General features: G+C 33.5%; 1 protein-coding gene across 1 annotated transcript in view; it reads left to right on the forward strand.

Moving 5' to 3' along the window:
* Positions 1-16,410, forward strand: part of LOC126885119 (probable multidrug resistance-associated protein lethal(2)03659) — a 185,634-nt gene that overhangs the window by 16,782 nt on the left and 152,442 nt on the right. Inside the window, exon 3 of the mRNA XM_050651551.1 lies at positions 5,104-5,354. Within this exon, the coding sequence (XP_050507508.1) occupies positions 5,104-5,354 (251 nt within the window). The remainder of the gene's footprint in view (positions 1-5,103; positions 5,355-16,410) is intronic.

The raw sequence follows: 16,410 nt of genomic DNA on the forward strand, positions 1-16,410 counted from the left end.
TAGTAACCCAAGTAATTTTATTAGGAATTTCAAAGCACCATTTATTTGGGAATAAAATTATCGCGTTTTTTTTAAATCAATCAATATCTGTCAAATTTTAAACGATTTGCGGAAAAATAGTATGTTTACCTCGTAGGAAAAGCCACAATCCTGGACTCTGTGTTGCTAAGTCTCGGCTTGCGCCTCGACTTAGCAATCTTCACAGTCGTCCAGGAATGTTAAGCTTTTCCTACCCGGTAAACAATGTACTATAACTAATATCTTATTAATATCTTCATCCAAATATTTGCTAAACTGTGCTGTTCACTCTGACAAGTTGAAACATGAGTGTCACATTAATTGGGATCTGAATGTTTTCATACAAAGATTTGAATTTTATATGTAAGTATTAAAAAAAATCTGTCGAATATCACACGATAGTAAGAATAAACAATAAGAAAATAATGCTCCAATATTCTTTCTTAAACTTGTTTTCAATCGAAAATAGTCACTCGAGCCGCTCCGGCCTCTCGTCTATTACCAGGAAACAAGTTTTCAAAAAATTGTCGCATTATTGTCAATTTATTCTCACTCTCCTGTAATACATATTAATGTTGACTATTTCATTCACAGAGATTCTGGCCAATAAAAACCTACAAGAATAAAAATTGCAGCGATAATTTTTGATAATTTCCCGTCGTCAAGTATTTTACGTCATATGCACTTCGTTGCTAAGCAAAAATAGGTTTAGTGACACTAATGACAATTAATGTTTTACAACTTGTCACCGAGAACAACAGTTTTATTCATGAAATAATCTTACCGAATTACTCCCCTCAAAGTGTCACTCGGAATAAAAATCGGTAATTTTAGAGATCTCGTGTAATTGCTACTGTTAATTTCCAGTCGTCAAGTATTGCGTCAGATGCCCTTCGTTGCTACGCAGAAATGAACATTCAGTGACATTAATGACAATGAATGCTTTAAAATTTGTCAAATAAAACACTATGGACAGATTTAGAGAATATTTAGGAAAAACTATCAATAAAATATTAGTTAAAATGATTTAAAAAACAGTTTTAATCATGAAGTAATCTTACCGAATCACACTCGAACTCATAAAAATTACCGATTACAGAGTGTTATATTATCAGTACCTACATCTCCGTCGTTTATAAAAAAAGAAAATCCTAAGAAGGGAAGAAGAATATCTGGAGAATTATTCCTCGTTCTCGTTTACAAAAATATTTCTCCTATTGTTTTTCCTATTCTATCTACTTAATCTACCTAATAATATTTCCAAAACCTAAATTTCTATCTTGAATCACTGAGAAAGAGTCTTATGCGGCAATATAAGACATAACTATATAAAACCCTTCAGTTAACTGAAATTCTAATATACAGGGTGTCCCCGAAAATAGTGCGTTCCTTTAAGATATGGACATAATACCCAATTTAGAACAAAAAAGTCCTATGATATTTTTTTCAAAAGTTAACCGTTTCCAAGAAAATAATTACATTGTTCTCCATATAAGTGAATTTTTATTTTCATAAATTTAACTGACATGGCAACGTGTCAGAAGAACTTGTTGTGACTGTGGAAATTTAGCCTAATCCAAACACTTGTTTATTTACTATTTGAGGTGTGATTTTTGGGGTTGTTGACATAGGTAGGTACCTACCTGCAAAATAATTATTCCTTAATTAATAATAATTTCTTAATTAATAATAGTAGTAATTAATAGTAATTAACTAATAATTAACTATGTAATGTTAGCTAATACTTTATTGATATTTTCGTCTGAATATTTGCTGTTCACTTTGACAAGTTGAAAAGTGTATGGTTACATAATTGGGATAAATGTCATTGAATGTTTATTTGCAAAGAAATGAATTTTGTATGTAAGTATTAAAAAATAATGTGTTGAATATTACACGATAGTAAGACTAAATAAGAAAGTAATGCTCTTACCATTCAAACCATTCTTTACCAAACACCCTGTATTTACTATATTATCATAAATTAAGTCGGTTTCTATAAAGCTGTTAGTAAATAAAAATTACGCGATTTTTGCCATTTTTTACGATTATTATGGGTGGTTTTAGGGGTATTCCCCTTCGGGTCGTTAAATTAAAAATGTCAAAGTGTCACTCGGTATACAAATCACTAATTTTAGAGCTCTCGTGTAAATACTACTCATTATTTTTTAATGATTTTAACTTTCAATCGTGAAGTAAGATTTTTCATCACGTGATCAATTCTGCCCAATCAGATTATTATTAAAGCTGTAATTTTCTACTGTACATTATTACAGTGAGAGTAATTTTAAGTAGATTTTTTCTGTTTAATTACAACCAGTTTCCTAGTTTTGACAACTGTCACATTTAAGAAAATATTCATAATAAACTTTTAGTTCTGCTCTAATGTCAAATTGTCACTAGAACAGAAATCGGCAATTTTAAGCGCTCGAGTATACTTCGATAAGATTATTTCATGAATAAAACTGTTATTATAAATATATTTAACTTATATTTTATTAATATCTTCATCCAAATATTTGCTAAACTATGATGTTCACTCTGACAAGTTAAAACATGAGTGTCACATTAATTGGGATCTGAATGTTTTCATACAAAGATTTGAATTTGATATGTAAGTATTAAAAAAAATCTGTCGAATATCACACGATAGTAAGAATAAACAATAAGAAAATAATGCTCCAATATTCTTTCTTAACCTTGTTTTCAATCGGAAATAGTCACTCGAGCCGCTCCGGCCTCTCGTCTATTACCAGGAAACAAGTTTTCAAAAAATTGTCGCATTATTGTCAATTTATTCTCACTCTCCTGTAATACATATTAATGTTGACTATTTCATTCACAGAGATTCTGGCCAATAAAAACCTACAAGAATAAAAATTGCAGCGATAATTTTTGATAATTTCCCGTCGTCAAGTATTTTACGTCATATGCACTTCGTTGCTAAGCAAAAATAGGTTTAGTGACACTAATGACAATTAATGTTTTACAACTTGTCACCGAGAACAACAGTTTTATTCATGAAATAATCTTACCGAATTACTCCCCTCAAAGTGTCACTCGGAATAAAAATCGGTAATTTTAGAGATCTCGTGTAATTGCTACTGTTAATTTCCAGTCGTCAAGTATTGCGTCAGATGCCCTTCGTTGCTACGCAGAAATGAACATTCAGTGACATTAATGACAATGAATGCTTTAAAATTTGTCAAATAAAACACTATGGACAGGTTTAGAGAATATTTAGGAAAAACTATCAATAAAATATTAGTTAAAATGATTTAAAAAACAGTTTTAATCATGAAGTAATCTTACCGAATCACACTCGAACTCATAAAAATTACCGATTACAGAGTGTTATATTATCAGTACCTACATCTCCGTCGTTTATAAAAAAAGAAAATCCTAAGAAGGGAAGAAGAATATCTGGAGAATTATTCCTCGTTCTCGTTTACAAAAATATTTCTCCTATTGTTTTTCCTATTCTATCTACTTAATCTACCTAATAATATTTCCAAAAACTAAATTTCTATCTTGAATCACTGAGAAAGAGTCTTATGCGGCAATATAAGACATAACTATATAAAACCCTTCAGTTAACTGAAATTCTAATATACAGTGTGTCCCCGAAAATAGTGCGTTCCTTTAAGATATGGACATAATACCCAATTTAGAACAAAAAAGTCCTATAATATTTTTTTCAAAAGTTAACCGTTTCCAAGAAAATAATTACATTGTTCTCCATATAAGTGAATTTTTATTTTCATAAATTTAACTGACATGGCAACGTGTCAGAAGAACTTGTTGTGACTGTGGAAATTTAGCCTAATCCAAACACTTGTTTATTTACTATTTGAGGTGTGATTTTTGGGGTTGTTGACATAGGTAGGTACCTACCTGCAAAATAATTATTCCTTAATTAATAATAATTTCTTAATTAATAATAGTAGTAATTAATAGTAATTAACTAATAATTAACTATGTAATGTTAGCTAATACTTTATTGATATTTTCGTCTGAATATTTGCTGTTCACTTTGACAAGTTGAAAAGTGTATGGTTACATAATTGGGATAAATGTCATTGAATGTTAATTTGCAAAGAAATGAATTTTGTATGTAAGTATTAAAAAATAATGTGTTGAATATTACACGATAGTAAGACTAAATAAGAAAGTAATGCTCCAATTTCTCTCTCCAACTTGTTTCCAATCGGCAATACTCGAGCCCTGCAGGCTGTCGTGAATATTGCCAGGTAACAACTTTTCGAAAAATTATCGCATTATTGTCAATTTACTCTCACTGTCTTGTAATATTAATGTTGATAATATTTTTTGATAATTTCCCGTCACGTCGTCAAGCAGTATAGTAGATGCCCATCGCTGCAACGCAAATTTGAAATTAAATTTATGAACATTCACTGATATCCTGATATTAATCACAATTAATGTTTTACAACTTGTCAAAATAAACATGAGCAGATTTACCAAATATTCAGACAAAGATATTAATAAAATATTAGTTAAAATGATTTAAAAATACAGTTTTATTCATGAAATAATCTTACCGAATTGCACTCAAGCTTTTAAAGTTACCGATTCGGTCGGGAAAGTCAAACAATCAAAGTGTCACTCGGGATACAAATCGGGTAATTTTAGAGCTCTTGTTTAATTACAAGTGATAATAATATAATATGTGACATGGCATAAAAATTAATGTTTACAATATCTTGGACAAAACCGTACAATAAAGAGACTAACAACCAATGCTTACAAGGATTAAGGATATGAAATACTCTTGACATTGTATTGGTTCATATTTAAAAACCTTCATTTGTCGCATCACTTGTACTGACACTATGAATGTAAATTATTTTGGTAAAACCTGCGGGAAAGTGAAGTTGAGGAAAATCACCAACCAGATAGACTGGCAGTAAAAAAATTACCATGTAGATACAAAATCGCGATTGTAGTACCAGCAACCCAGAATAAATTAAAAAGATGGGTAACGAGCTTCAAAAGGGAAATCAGAACCCTAGAAGGAAATAAACATTTATAACTATTTATATTTTATTTTGCTTTTGTTTCTAGCGCTTTGGAGCCAGACGCTATTTCCCAGTTGGTAGCCTATTTCAAACCAGGGCAAACTAAAATGACTATAAACGACGCTTTTTACTACGCCGGTGTTTTAATTGGTCTGAAGTTATTGCATACATTATATCATCCAAATTATCAAATATATCTGATCCAATTGGCTATTCAGATTAGGACTTCATTTTCCTCATTAATTTACAGAAAGGCCCTTAAAGTCAGTCCGAAGGCTTTGGAAAATGCAAGCTTAGGTAAGATAAAATTATTATTCTAATAATTTTTTATTTGCTCTGAAGCTATTTCCGTGTGGCATCTTATGCAATTTTTTATTTTATTTAGGAATAAAGCCACAATTTAAGTTGAAAATTATGGATCATGGCATATAGGAAAAAAATCGATTTTTAAATACAGGTCCTATCGACTTCGTGTTCGGGATAACGTCACGAAAAAATTTTACAATAGAAAAATGGGTGGAAATGCATAGGTGTATTTACAGTGCATTAAATGCATTCAGAAGTGCATGAACATGTCAAAATCAATATATTGAGGGCCAGATTTTATTACTCGGAAGTTTTTGGGGTCGCTGAACATGAATACGCCATCAGAACTGACTGTCGGAGCACCTGGTGCACGGTATTACTGCCGAAGTACGTCATCTTCTGGATTTCGATGGTTTTCTGCAATAAATTGATGCAGACAGATTAATCGGGAGTTTTTGGGGTTGCTGAGCACAAATATGACATCTAACCGATCTTCAGAGTACCTAGTATCCGGGGTGACTGCTGTAGACGTTACGGCTACTAGGTGTTCCGGGTGTTCGTTTCTAATAGTGTGCTCGTATTCAACGACCCCAACATCGCCGAGTAACAAAATCTGACGCTGAATAAATATACTACTTGCATCAATTTAGTACCGAAAACCCACGAAACTCTAGAAGATGACGTCCGCTGGTCGATTCTGATGCCGCATTTGCATTTAGCAACCTTACAAACCTGCGAGTAATCTGTGTACATCAATATAGTCCAACAACTCTCGAAACTTTTAAATATGACGTGTCTCAGCAGTGAGTCTGAGCACATGTACCCCAGGGGTCGGTTTTGATGACGCATTCATGTTCAGCGAGCCCAAAAAACCCCAAGTAATCTATTTCCATCAATTTAGTGCCTAAAACCCTCGAATCCTAAATGACGTCCCGTGGCAGTAACCCTGGATATCAAGTGAGTGTCTGTGAGTCGTCAGTTCTGATGGCATATTTTTATGTTTAGCGACCCCAAAAAATCCCCGAGTAACAAAATCGGGTCTTTAATGTACTGACTTTAACAAATGTATGCACTTTTGGATGCATTTTATGCACTGTAAATGCAATTATGCATGTAGACCTTTTTCTTGACGTCATTGTTATTCCGAACATAATGCAAAAAGTTTTAAATTCATAGGTGTTGTCTTTAATAATCGATTTATTCAGCTGTTTTTTGTATACTGGTCTATTAAATCTATTCGACGTTTTAACTTAAAATACTCCTATTCTATCAGATTTTTGTGTAATTTAGTAGAAGAATAAAAAACCGCTAAACGCCGTAGAAATGAGTGGCGCATACAATATTGAAGCTAAAAAGATCTGATATGAATGTTACGTGGCGCGAAAACGTATTTTTATTGTGATGCGAAAAAAATTATAGTTTTATTTCAAAAAAAGATTTTTCCATAATATTTGCTAAATTTGAAGTAAAATGCGCCACAAAAGAGTTTCAAAATTCAAACTGTATCAAAGTTACTCATTTGTGGCGCGTTTTACTTCAAATTTAGCAAATATTATGGAAAAATCTTTTAAAATTAAACTAGAATTTTGTTTTGCATCAAAATGAAAATACATTTTCGCACCACGTAATATTCATATCAGATCTTTTGTAGCTAAAATATTGTATGCGCCACTCATTTTTACGGCGTTAAGCGGTTTTTTTATTCTTGTATCAGGAGTTTTTCAAAGTTATTTATAAATTGAATATATGAAGTTAAATGCAATGTTTCTCGATTACACTTTAAGCTTTATAAATGGTCGCCTTTGTCGCATTATCTCCCAAATGATCTAGTGTCCATCGAATGTACACTATATTTTTTTTTCTAGTCGAAATAGATTGAATAAAAATATTGGGATGGCCGGTAAATGAACTCGGATTGCCCGTTGCAGATCAAATTTAGCGTCGCAACCACTACAACTACATAAACCATTTCGGGAATATTCGTTAATTGGATTTTACTTTTGTAGCTTAATAACTTCTAAACGGCTTAACCGATTTTGATCACTAAACATGAGCTTGAAAGCTATTGACAAGTCGTATCTGATGAATCTAAGATCAAGTATGATAACTGAAATCCCTAACTGATCAAGTATCCCATAAGAAATAGATTTGATCATACTTATGAAGCCTATAACTTAAAAATTCGAATTTTCCCGAATATGAGGTATACACCGTTAGATTTGCCTAGAGTCCTTCTACAAACGCTCAGTTATTGGCGCAATTCGTATGTTGAAATTTTGAGTAATTGTCGAAAAACCAAAATTTTAAAAGTTTAGTTTTTCAGTTTTTCGGCTATACTGACCCGTGTGTATGTCTGATCCTGGCGGCTTAAACACCAATTGAAAGCTTACTCAACACTATTGATTTGGTGTGTTTGCGGTTCTCCTGTCTCTTCTTGAACCGAAGATATATACCCCTAAAAAATATGCCGTTTTGTACCTACCAAGTTCTATAGCTGACTTATGGGTAGTCAAAAGTCACAAACTACACCGGTTCTGAATCGGCCCTGACCCCTCTTCAAACACAGAAAAAAAATTAAGATCGGTTTAACTTTTCCACATATATACATACATATCGACAAACATTTTCCCTTTTTTAAATGAAAATTGAGTCATATTTCTGAGCTCGGTAACTTTTGAATGGTATGACCGATTTTCAAAATTAGACATGCGTTAGAAAGGTAATGATCAGTACTATCAGAAGCCGCAAAGGTAGGAGTTAAATTTTTGAGGTTTTTGGGAGTTTTGGACGAGAACGAAAACAGAGCCTAAATAAGAAGTGCCGTAAAATCCACATCCGTGCACCAAAATGGTTGGTTGACATATGAGTGGGTGAGTCTTTTCCTGAACTTTAAGATGGGAGTTGGCCCAATTTTCAATTCAGTCAGATTTACAAAATCGAAAATTTCGTGTATATATAATGTCGCGTGTAGGGGAGTGTGGATGTGCGCCACTGGCGAGAACTGCCATTCTCTGGTAATGATATCTAAGGATAATAACAGTTTTTATTTATTATTCTACATAAACTAATTTTTGACTGATTCCTAATTTATTCAAAATTGTTAAAATATTAGGATTTTCCTTAATTGACGGCAATACATAAAACTCATTATTATCTTTGTCGACAGTAATATTACTGGTTTAGTATTATTAATATATTCATATGCAACGTCACTATGGTTTGTTTTTACACCAGGAGGAGTAAACTACATGAGGAGTAAACTAAAAAGACATTCACACCCAAGAAAGTCACTTCAGCAAAGAAAGTCACTTCAGTTTATAACAGCAAATCCAATAAGATGTAAATTAGAGCTAGATGGTCAGATAATAGAACAAATGATGGAGTGTCAGTATCTAGGCATCACACTATGTAGCTACGGAAGACTCGAAACATACGTGAAAGGTGGAAGATCAAGTGAATAGCGCAAACAGAGCCGCAGGTTGCCTGAATGACACAATTTGGAGAAATAAACGTATCGGAAAAGAAATGAAAGGCAGAATTTACAAAACAGTCATCAGACCAATAATTACATACGTGGCAGAAACACGACCCGACATAGAGAGGACAAAAAGATTGGTCGAAACAGCGGAGATAAAAACCTTCCGAATCGATGGTAAGACTCTATGGGACAGAGCTAGAAGTACAGGTATACGACGGAGATGCAAGGTGGACAACATTCATAATTGGGTAAGAAACAGAAGAATAGAATGGAATGACGACGAAAACGAAGCAACGACAACTCAAAAAGAAGAAGAAGAAAGTCACTAAAAAATCACTAAATACATGTTCTTTTTTGGTTTATCATATCGGCTTTCGACGGTAATCCATAAATATAATATAGTACTAATACGTCGCTAAAGAGTTCTAAAACAACGGTTTTTTTATATGTATAAGAGCAGACTAAAAATCTAAAAATTAAAGGAATAACGCAGAAAACACAAAAATCGCTGATATAACTTAATTAACCTATGAAATTCCAATAGTGTCAAAATTTCATAAATGTCAAAATTTCATAGAAGTGGAGTACACGTGCCTGAGGTTGGACCAATTACAAACAAGCATTATGGCGCGGTAAATTTGAATTACTACTCCTGCGCCAGTTATAAAAATGACCATAATAAAAGAAAGTGTATCAATCAGAAAGTATACCTACACTAACTCTCTACTGAACTGTTGGAAAATCCAAAGAAGAAGTCAAGCGCCATCTATCCGAAGAAGAATACCAAAAATAAGAAAAATTTAAAAATGAAAGTGGGATCTTCTTCAGAGAATTAATAACTGGCCGCACTGAATTAGTCCAACATAGAGTAAACAAAGCTATAAAGCAGGCACCGTGGTCCTCTCTGATGATACTGGTAACAAAGAGTATGCTTAGTACCTTCATCATCATCATCATACAACCTCTTCTGTCCACTGCTGGATATAGGTCTCTCCCATTCTTCGCCACTCTTCACGGTTCTGTGCTTCTTGTTGCGATTTCTTGGATATTCGGTTTATGTCGTCCATCCAGCGTGTTGGTGGTCGTCCTCTGCTGCGTTTGTCTTCCCTTGGGCGCCAGTCAATTAGTTTTCTGGTCTTGAGTCTTTCAGTCGAGCTATGTGACCTGCCCAATTCCATTTCAGCTTGGCTATACGTTCAACGACATCAGTGATACCTGTTCTTTTCCTTAAGTTTTGGTTCCTTATTTTTTTCTTTTTTTGTCACGCCAAGAATCGATCTTTCCATGCGCCTTTGTGCCACTCGCATTTTTAGTGCTGTTGTTTTTGTGAGCGTGAGAGTTTCTGCTCCGTATGTCATAATAGGAAGAACGCATTGGTCAAATGTCTTCCGTTTCATAGCTGTCGGGATGTTGCTCTTAAAGATGTCTCTTAGTGAACCATACGCCGCCCAAGCAAGTGTTATTTGTCGTTGAAATTCGCAAGTCTGATTGTCCTTGCCTATTCTGATTTCATGACCGAGATATATGTACTTTTCTGTCAATTCTACCACTTGATTTTGGATGGTCAGGTGTTCGCTGGGAACTAAATTTGTCATAAATTTGGTCTTACTGATGTTCATTTTTAGACCCATTGTTAAAGATACGTTTTCTAATTCTAGTAACATTTGTTGTGCTTCACTCAGATCTTCGGTAATAAGTACTATATCGTCGGCAAAACGCAGATGATTGAGCATTTCTTCATCTATTTTTATTCCTCTATTTTCCCACTTTAGCATTTTAAAGGCGTATTCGAGGACCGCTATAAATAATTTAGGTGAGAGAGTGTCGCCCTGTCTCACACCTCGCTTGATATGAATTTCTCTGGTAGTATCATGTAGTTTTACACGCATTGTGGCGTTTTGGTATAATGTTTGCACTAGCTTTGTAAACCGGTAATCTATTCTACTATTGTTCAGAGCAGTGATAATGCTGTCTAATTCCACAGTGTCGAAGGCTTTGTGAAAGTCTACGAAGATAAGTACCAGTGGTCTGTTATATTATATCGACTTTTCTATTAAGGTTTTTACTGTTTGTAGGTGATCGTTTATTCCGAATTTTGAGCGGAATGCAGCTTGTTCTCGGGTTGGTAGAAATCTAACTTTTTTCTAGTCTTGTCGTAATTATTCGGGTAAACATTTTATAGATGCGGTTCAATAAGCTGATTGGTCTATAGTTTTCTAGGTGTGCCTTGTCTCCTTTCTTGTGTAGTAAAATTGTTACTGCATTGTTCCATGTTTCCGGTATGCAACAATCTGTTAGACAAAGGTTAAACAAAATTTTTATTTGGTTGAGAAGGGCAGGTCCACCCATCTTTATAGCTTCTATTACGACTCCATCTTCTCCTGGCGCTTTGTTGTTTTTCATCTTTTTCATTGCGTCCTGGATTTCGCTTAGTGTGATCTCTGGCATGAGCTCTGAACCTTGGTTGATAACCTTGCGTGATGCAGCGGCTTCTAAATTATTTTGGTCTTCTCTTTGGCTTGTATATAATTCTTGATAGAAGTCTTCAACTATGTATAGTAGTTCTTCTCTATTTGATGTGGGGACTCCTTCTTTGTTCTTTAGTTTGTGTACTTCGCATTTTCCATTGTTTAGCCGTCTTCTCAGGACTTTCAGACTTTTATTATCTTTTATAGTTCGCTCGACTTTTTCATTCTTAAATTTCCTTAAATCTTTCCTTATAGCTTTTGATACTTCTTTGTTTATTTTTCGCAGTTTTTCTTCGTCAGTGCTTTCGTTTCCTTTGATTTTTCTTCTAGTTTCCATTAGTTGCTTTGTTTCAATGGTTATTTTTTCGTCTTGTCGTCTTTTAGGGCAGCATTTTACTTGAGCCTTTCGAATAGCTTCTACGATATTTTCGTTTAGGGCATCTACATTATTCATGCATTCATTTTGTTGTAGGATTTTATTGATATTGCCTTGGTATTCATTTAAATTCGTTGGGTCAATCCATATTGGGTTGGCTTTCTTCCTAATCATTTTGGATCTTTCTTTTATTAAGTCTAATTTTAGTTTGGCTCTTACCATTCTATGATGGCTGCCTGTAGTAAAACTATTAAGGACTGTGACATCGTTGAATATATATTTTTTGTCACTGATCATGTAGTCTATCTCGTTTCTGGTCTTACCATCTGGGCTTTCTACGTCCATCATCTGTGATCTTTTTTAGAGTAGAGACTATTCATCTGGTGTAGATTTTGTTGTAACAGAAATTCTAGTAGTGTTTGGCCACGCTCGTTTCTGCCTTTTTATCCAAATTTACCTAGTGATGTTTCCTGTTCATCCTGCTTTAGACCGATCTTTGCGTTAAAGTCGCCGCATATAATCGTGTAATGTGTTGGTGTTTCTTTCAGTGCCGTGGAGATGGCATCGTAGAAGTCTTCAATCTCCTCATCCGGATGGTCCGTTGTTGATGTCATCTGCAAGTCTTTTGTGTATAACGAATCCGACTCCCATTGATTCGGTTTTACTACCTATACTATAAAATATATGCCCTGATTTTAGTGTTGTCAGGTTTTCTCCATGTCGTCTTACTTCACTGACTCCAATGATATCCCATTTTACTTTTGACATCTCGATTTCCATTTCAGTGACTTTTTCTTCAGATAATAATGTTCTGGCATTGTAGGTACAGATAAAGAGTGTTAGAGGTTTTTTCGTCTTTCGCATCGTCAGTTTTTTGTCCCCCCCTAGAATCCTTGGGACAGACTGATAAATCAGTGTGGGAGATTCGATTTCTCTCTATACTCACCTGGGGTACATCCGCTTTTAGTACCTTGGCTGAATCTAAATGGTTTTCCATAGTGAATCTCAAGTCGGCTATTGGCAAGTTGCTTCTTCTTTGTGTGCCGTGCTTGTTTTCAAGAGTTGGCTATCGTTGTTTGAACAAGCGGATGAAATGTTTCTCGGTCGTCAGATATTTGAAACAATTCCTCAACCACTCGACCTGTCCATATTGTCTAATGTCACGCAGCCAGAATAGTTGTTTTCTTCCAACCCAGTGTTTTCCTTCGATTTTGCCTGAATAATCAACCGGAGTAAGTGATATTTAAATCCTCTCATGTAGCAATCACCCTAAAAACAGAGAGAAGACAGCATTTTCTGTTGGAAATGAGCTCTACCAATTGAAAGTGATGCCATTCGGATTTTTTAATGTACCTATCTGACACGTTTGAATGATTAATGGATGGGAATACTTAGGAGATGTACATGGAAAACCTGTTTGTTACCTATACCTCGATGATATTATGCCCATCGGAAGAAATTTCCATCCACCTTTAAATAATGTATCCTACCAGAATCCACCGATCTGGTCCATTTATGTACCGTTAGGGGCGAACAGCCTGGAAGAGGAAACGATTTTTTGACTTACAAGCCAAAAAGACTCCATCGCCGAACACCGATAAAAGACGGCCTTCGGGAATGTCGGACTCTCCCGCCCACATAACAATTTCATGTTCTTAGTAGATTCATAGAACATACTTTTCAGACATGTACTACCGCACTTCTTTTCAGTATATACTAAGAATATACTTTTTAGAACATTCCAAGGACGTGCTATAAACCTTCAATTTATATACTTAGAACGTAATACTGCACATCTTTTTAGTTTATACTAAGAACGTACTTTTTAGAATAATCCAAGTAAGTGCTACAAACCTACTCTTTATATACTTATTAGAACGTACTAGTGCACATATTTGTATTAGAATAATATATTTTTAAGGATATCCTAAGAAGGTGCAATCAAGTGCTATATTGCTCAGAAGTATGTTTTCAGAATCACCTAATCTCATCTTAGGTTCTACTGGTTCTACCAAATACCTATTATATTTACATATTTTAATGGCAAATGAGAATGTAGTTAGTACCTACATTCTGCAATATTACTTAAAAAGTAAGTACCTACATATTTATAAATTTTAGTTATCTATATAAACTATTATATTATAATATTTAGCTAAACCAAACTATGTATGAGTAACTAAAATTTATATACTTATATGTACTTAATTATATGTATTTATTAAATAATATTGAGTTACCAAAATAGATTATACCTATTTTGAAGCACCGCAAACAAAATAAAGGAGATTATGTAGGTATGTTCTTTCGTCCTAGTACTTTATCATTAGTCTTCATCCTTAACACTGCATAGGATACAAATAATGTCTATTTTCGATTTCATATTTTACCGTTGTTCAGGTAAGAAATGGTCAGAATAAGACAAGACGGGGTTAGGGGGATGGGGGATATGTATTGTGGAATAACATCGGTGCACCGGTGGTTATAGTGTTGCCAAACCGAGGGAAATTTCACTTTTTGCGGGAATTTTCAACATAAAAGGTGATAAAGGGAAAAGTTAACTCAAAAGGGAATTTTTGTTCCAGTCGAAATTGTAAAATATTTAAAAAATCAAAATATTTGAAAATAATTAAACATATCTTCTCAGATTTTGTAAACAGGAGGGAATTTTTTTATAAAAGTGGGAATTTTTAAGGTTGACGGAAAAAGCTTACTCGACGGTTGGCAACACCAAAGCCGTGGGTTTTGGCCATAGATAAGGGGGTGGTTTGGCATGCTTTGGTTCTGGAATGGCCCGTATTGAATTGAATGTAATTAAATTCAAATTCCAACGATATCATGGTAAATGGTAAAGTTATTTCAATTATGAAAACGAATTTTTAATAATAAACGTTAATACAATTAATGTTTAAACTTTTTTACCATACAATAATTTTGAAATGAAATTCGTCCAATACTACCTACATACATAAATTTTATTAATTATTCTAAAATATAACGAAGTTGATAATCTATAAGGCTAATATTATTCATACTTCCTATACATACATATTATTTTTAAGATATTTTAAAAGTATCTACTTATAAGTATGTGTTAAGAATGTACTTATAAGTATGTGTTAAGAATGTACTTATAAGTATGTGCTAAGAATAATCGATAAAAGTATATATTCTAAGAATAGTATCTACTTATAAGTATGTGTTAAGAATGTACTTATAAGTATGTGCTAAGGATATTCGATAAAGGTATATTCTAAGAATAAACTTTTACGAATATTCCGAGTTACTACGTACACGAATGTACTCAGTATATTCGGTACGAGAATATACTTCAAAGTATATGCAAAGAACATGAAATTTAGAATGTTTTTGAGGTACATGGTATGCTTGTGCTACGCATATACTAAAAAGAATATACTCCGACGAATGTTGGTAGCATATGCTTAGAACATGATACGAACATCATTGTTATGTGGGCGAGGAGTCAACCATCGTGTCTTCCGAGCAAGCTGTTTTTGAGTACAGTTTCTTCTCATTATACAGTATGGTGCAAATGATAGGAATAAATTCGTTATTTCGATTTTCGTTAGGTCGATTTTTATTTTTAAATTATGATATTTCTGCATATATATATATATATATATATATATATATATATATATATATCACACGAGTGACGTCATCCATCTGGGCGTGATGACGTAATCAATGACTTTTTTAAATGAGAATATTGGTCGTGTGCTAGCTCATTTGAAAGGTTATTCAATTCTCTATTCAGTAATATAAACATTAATATCATTATTAGTACAATTTGTCCAAAAACAATTTTTTTAAATTAAATAAATTTACAGAAAAAGAAGAATGTATGTATTTTTTTCATTCAAAATACATTTACTACTGTAATAAAACAGGAAAAAAATGTTTATTTGAAAAATAAACATTGCTTTTCGTTTAAATTAAATGTTCAAACTTTCAAAAAGCAGGTGCCTACCTAGCGGGAGCTGGTTTGAACATTGGATTTAAGCGAAAATCAACGTTTATTTTTTAAATAAACATTTTTTTCTATGTTATGATAAGAGTCAAAAGTATTTTGAATTAAATAAATTACATAGATTATTCTTATGTTATCAATTAAATTAATTTAAAAAATTGTTTATGGACACCCTGTAAAAATAATTATGTTAATGTTTACATTACTGAATAGAGAATTAAATAACCATTCAAATGAGCTAGAACACGGCCCCTATTCTCATTTAAAAAAAATCATCGATTACTTCATCACGCCCAGATAGATGACGTCACTTGTGTGATATATATTAGTGATGTAACGAATGTCGTTTTTTGAACATTCGCGAATACGAATGCGAATTCGAATATCTAATAACGACATTCGCGAATGCGGTTGCGAATGCGAAAGTTCAGTTTTATTTAATTTGTTTCTGTTTTTAAATGTATTCTAAATTCATAATGAGAAGTTACTTGATATTTAGCTAGCTCGCATACCGAAGCAATATCCTACATCGCATGTGGAATGCATTGCGAAAAGATACGCACTGAGTATCACATCTGGTTTTCGGTGAATCTTCGGTGACTTTCGGTGAAATTTCGTTCACCGAAAACCAGATGTGACACTCAGTGCGTATCTTTTCGCGATGCATTCCACATGCGATGTAGGATATTGCTTCGGTATGCGAGCTCCCTTAGTGTAAATCAATCTGAATCTTA

The sequence above is a fragment of the Diabrotica virgifera genome, chromosome 5 (assembly GCF_917563875.1).
Source record: "Diabrotica virgifera virgifera chromosome 5, PGI_DIABVI_V3a".
NCBI lineage: Eukaryota > Metazoa > Arthropoda > Insecta > Coleoptera > Chrysomelidae > Diabrotica > Diabrotica virgifera.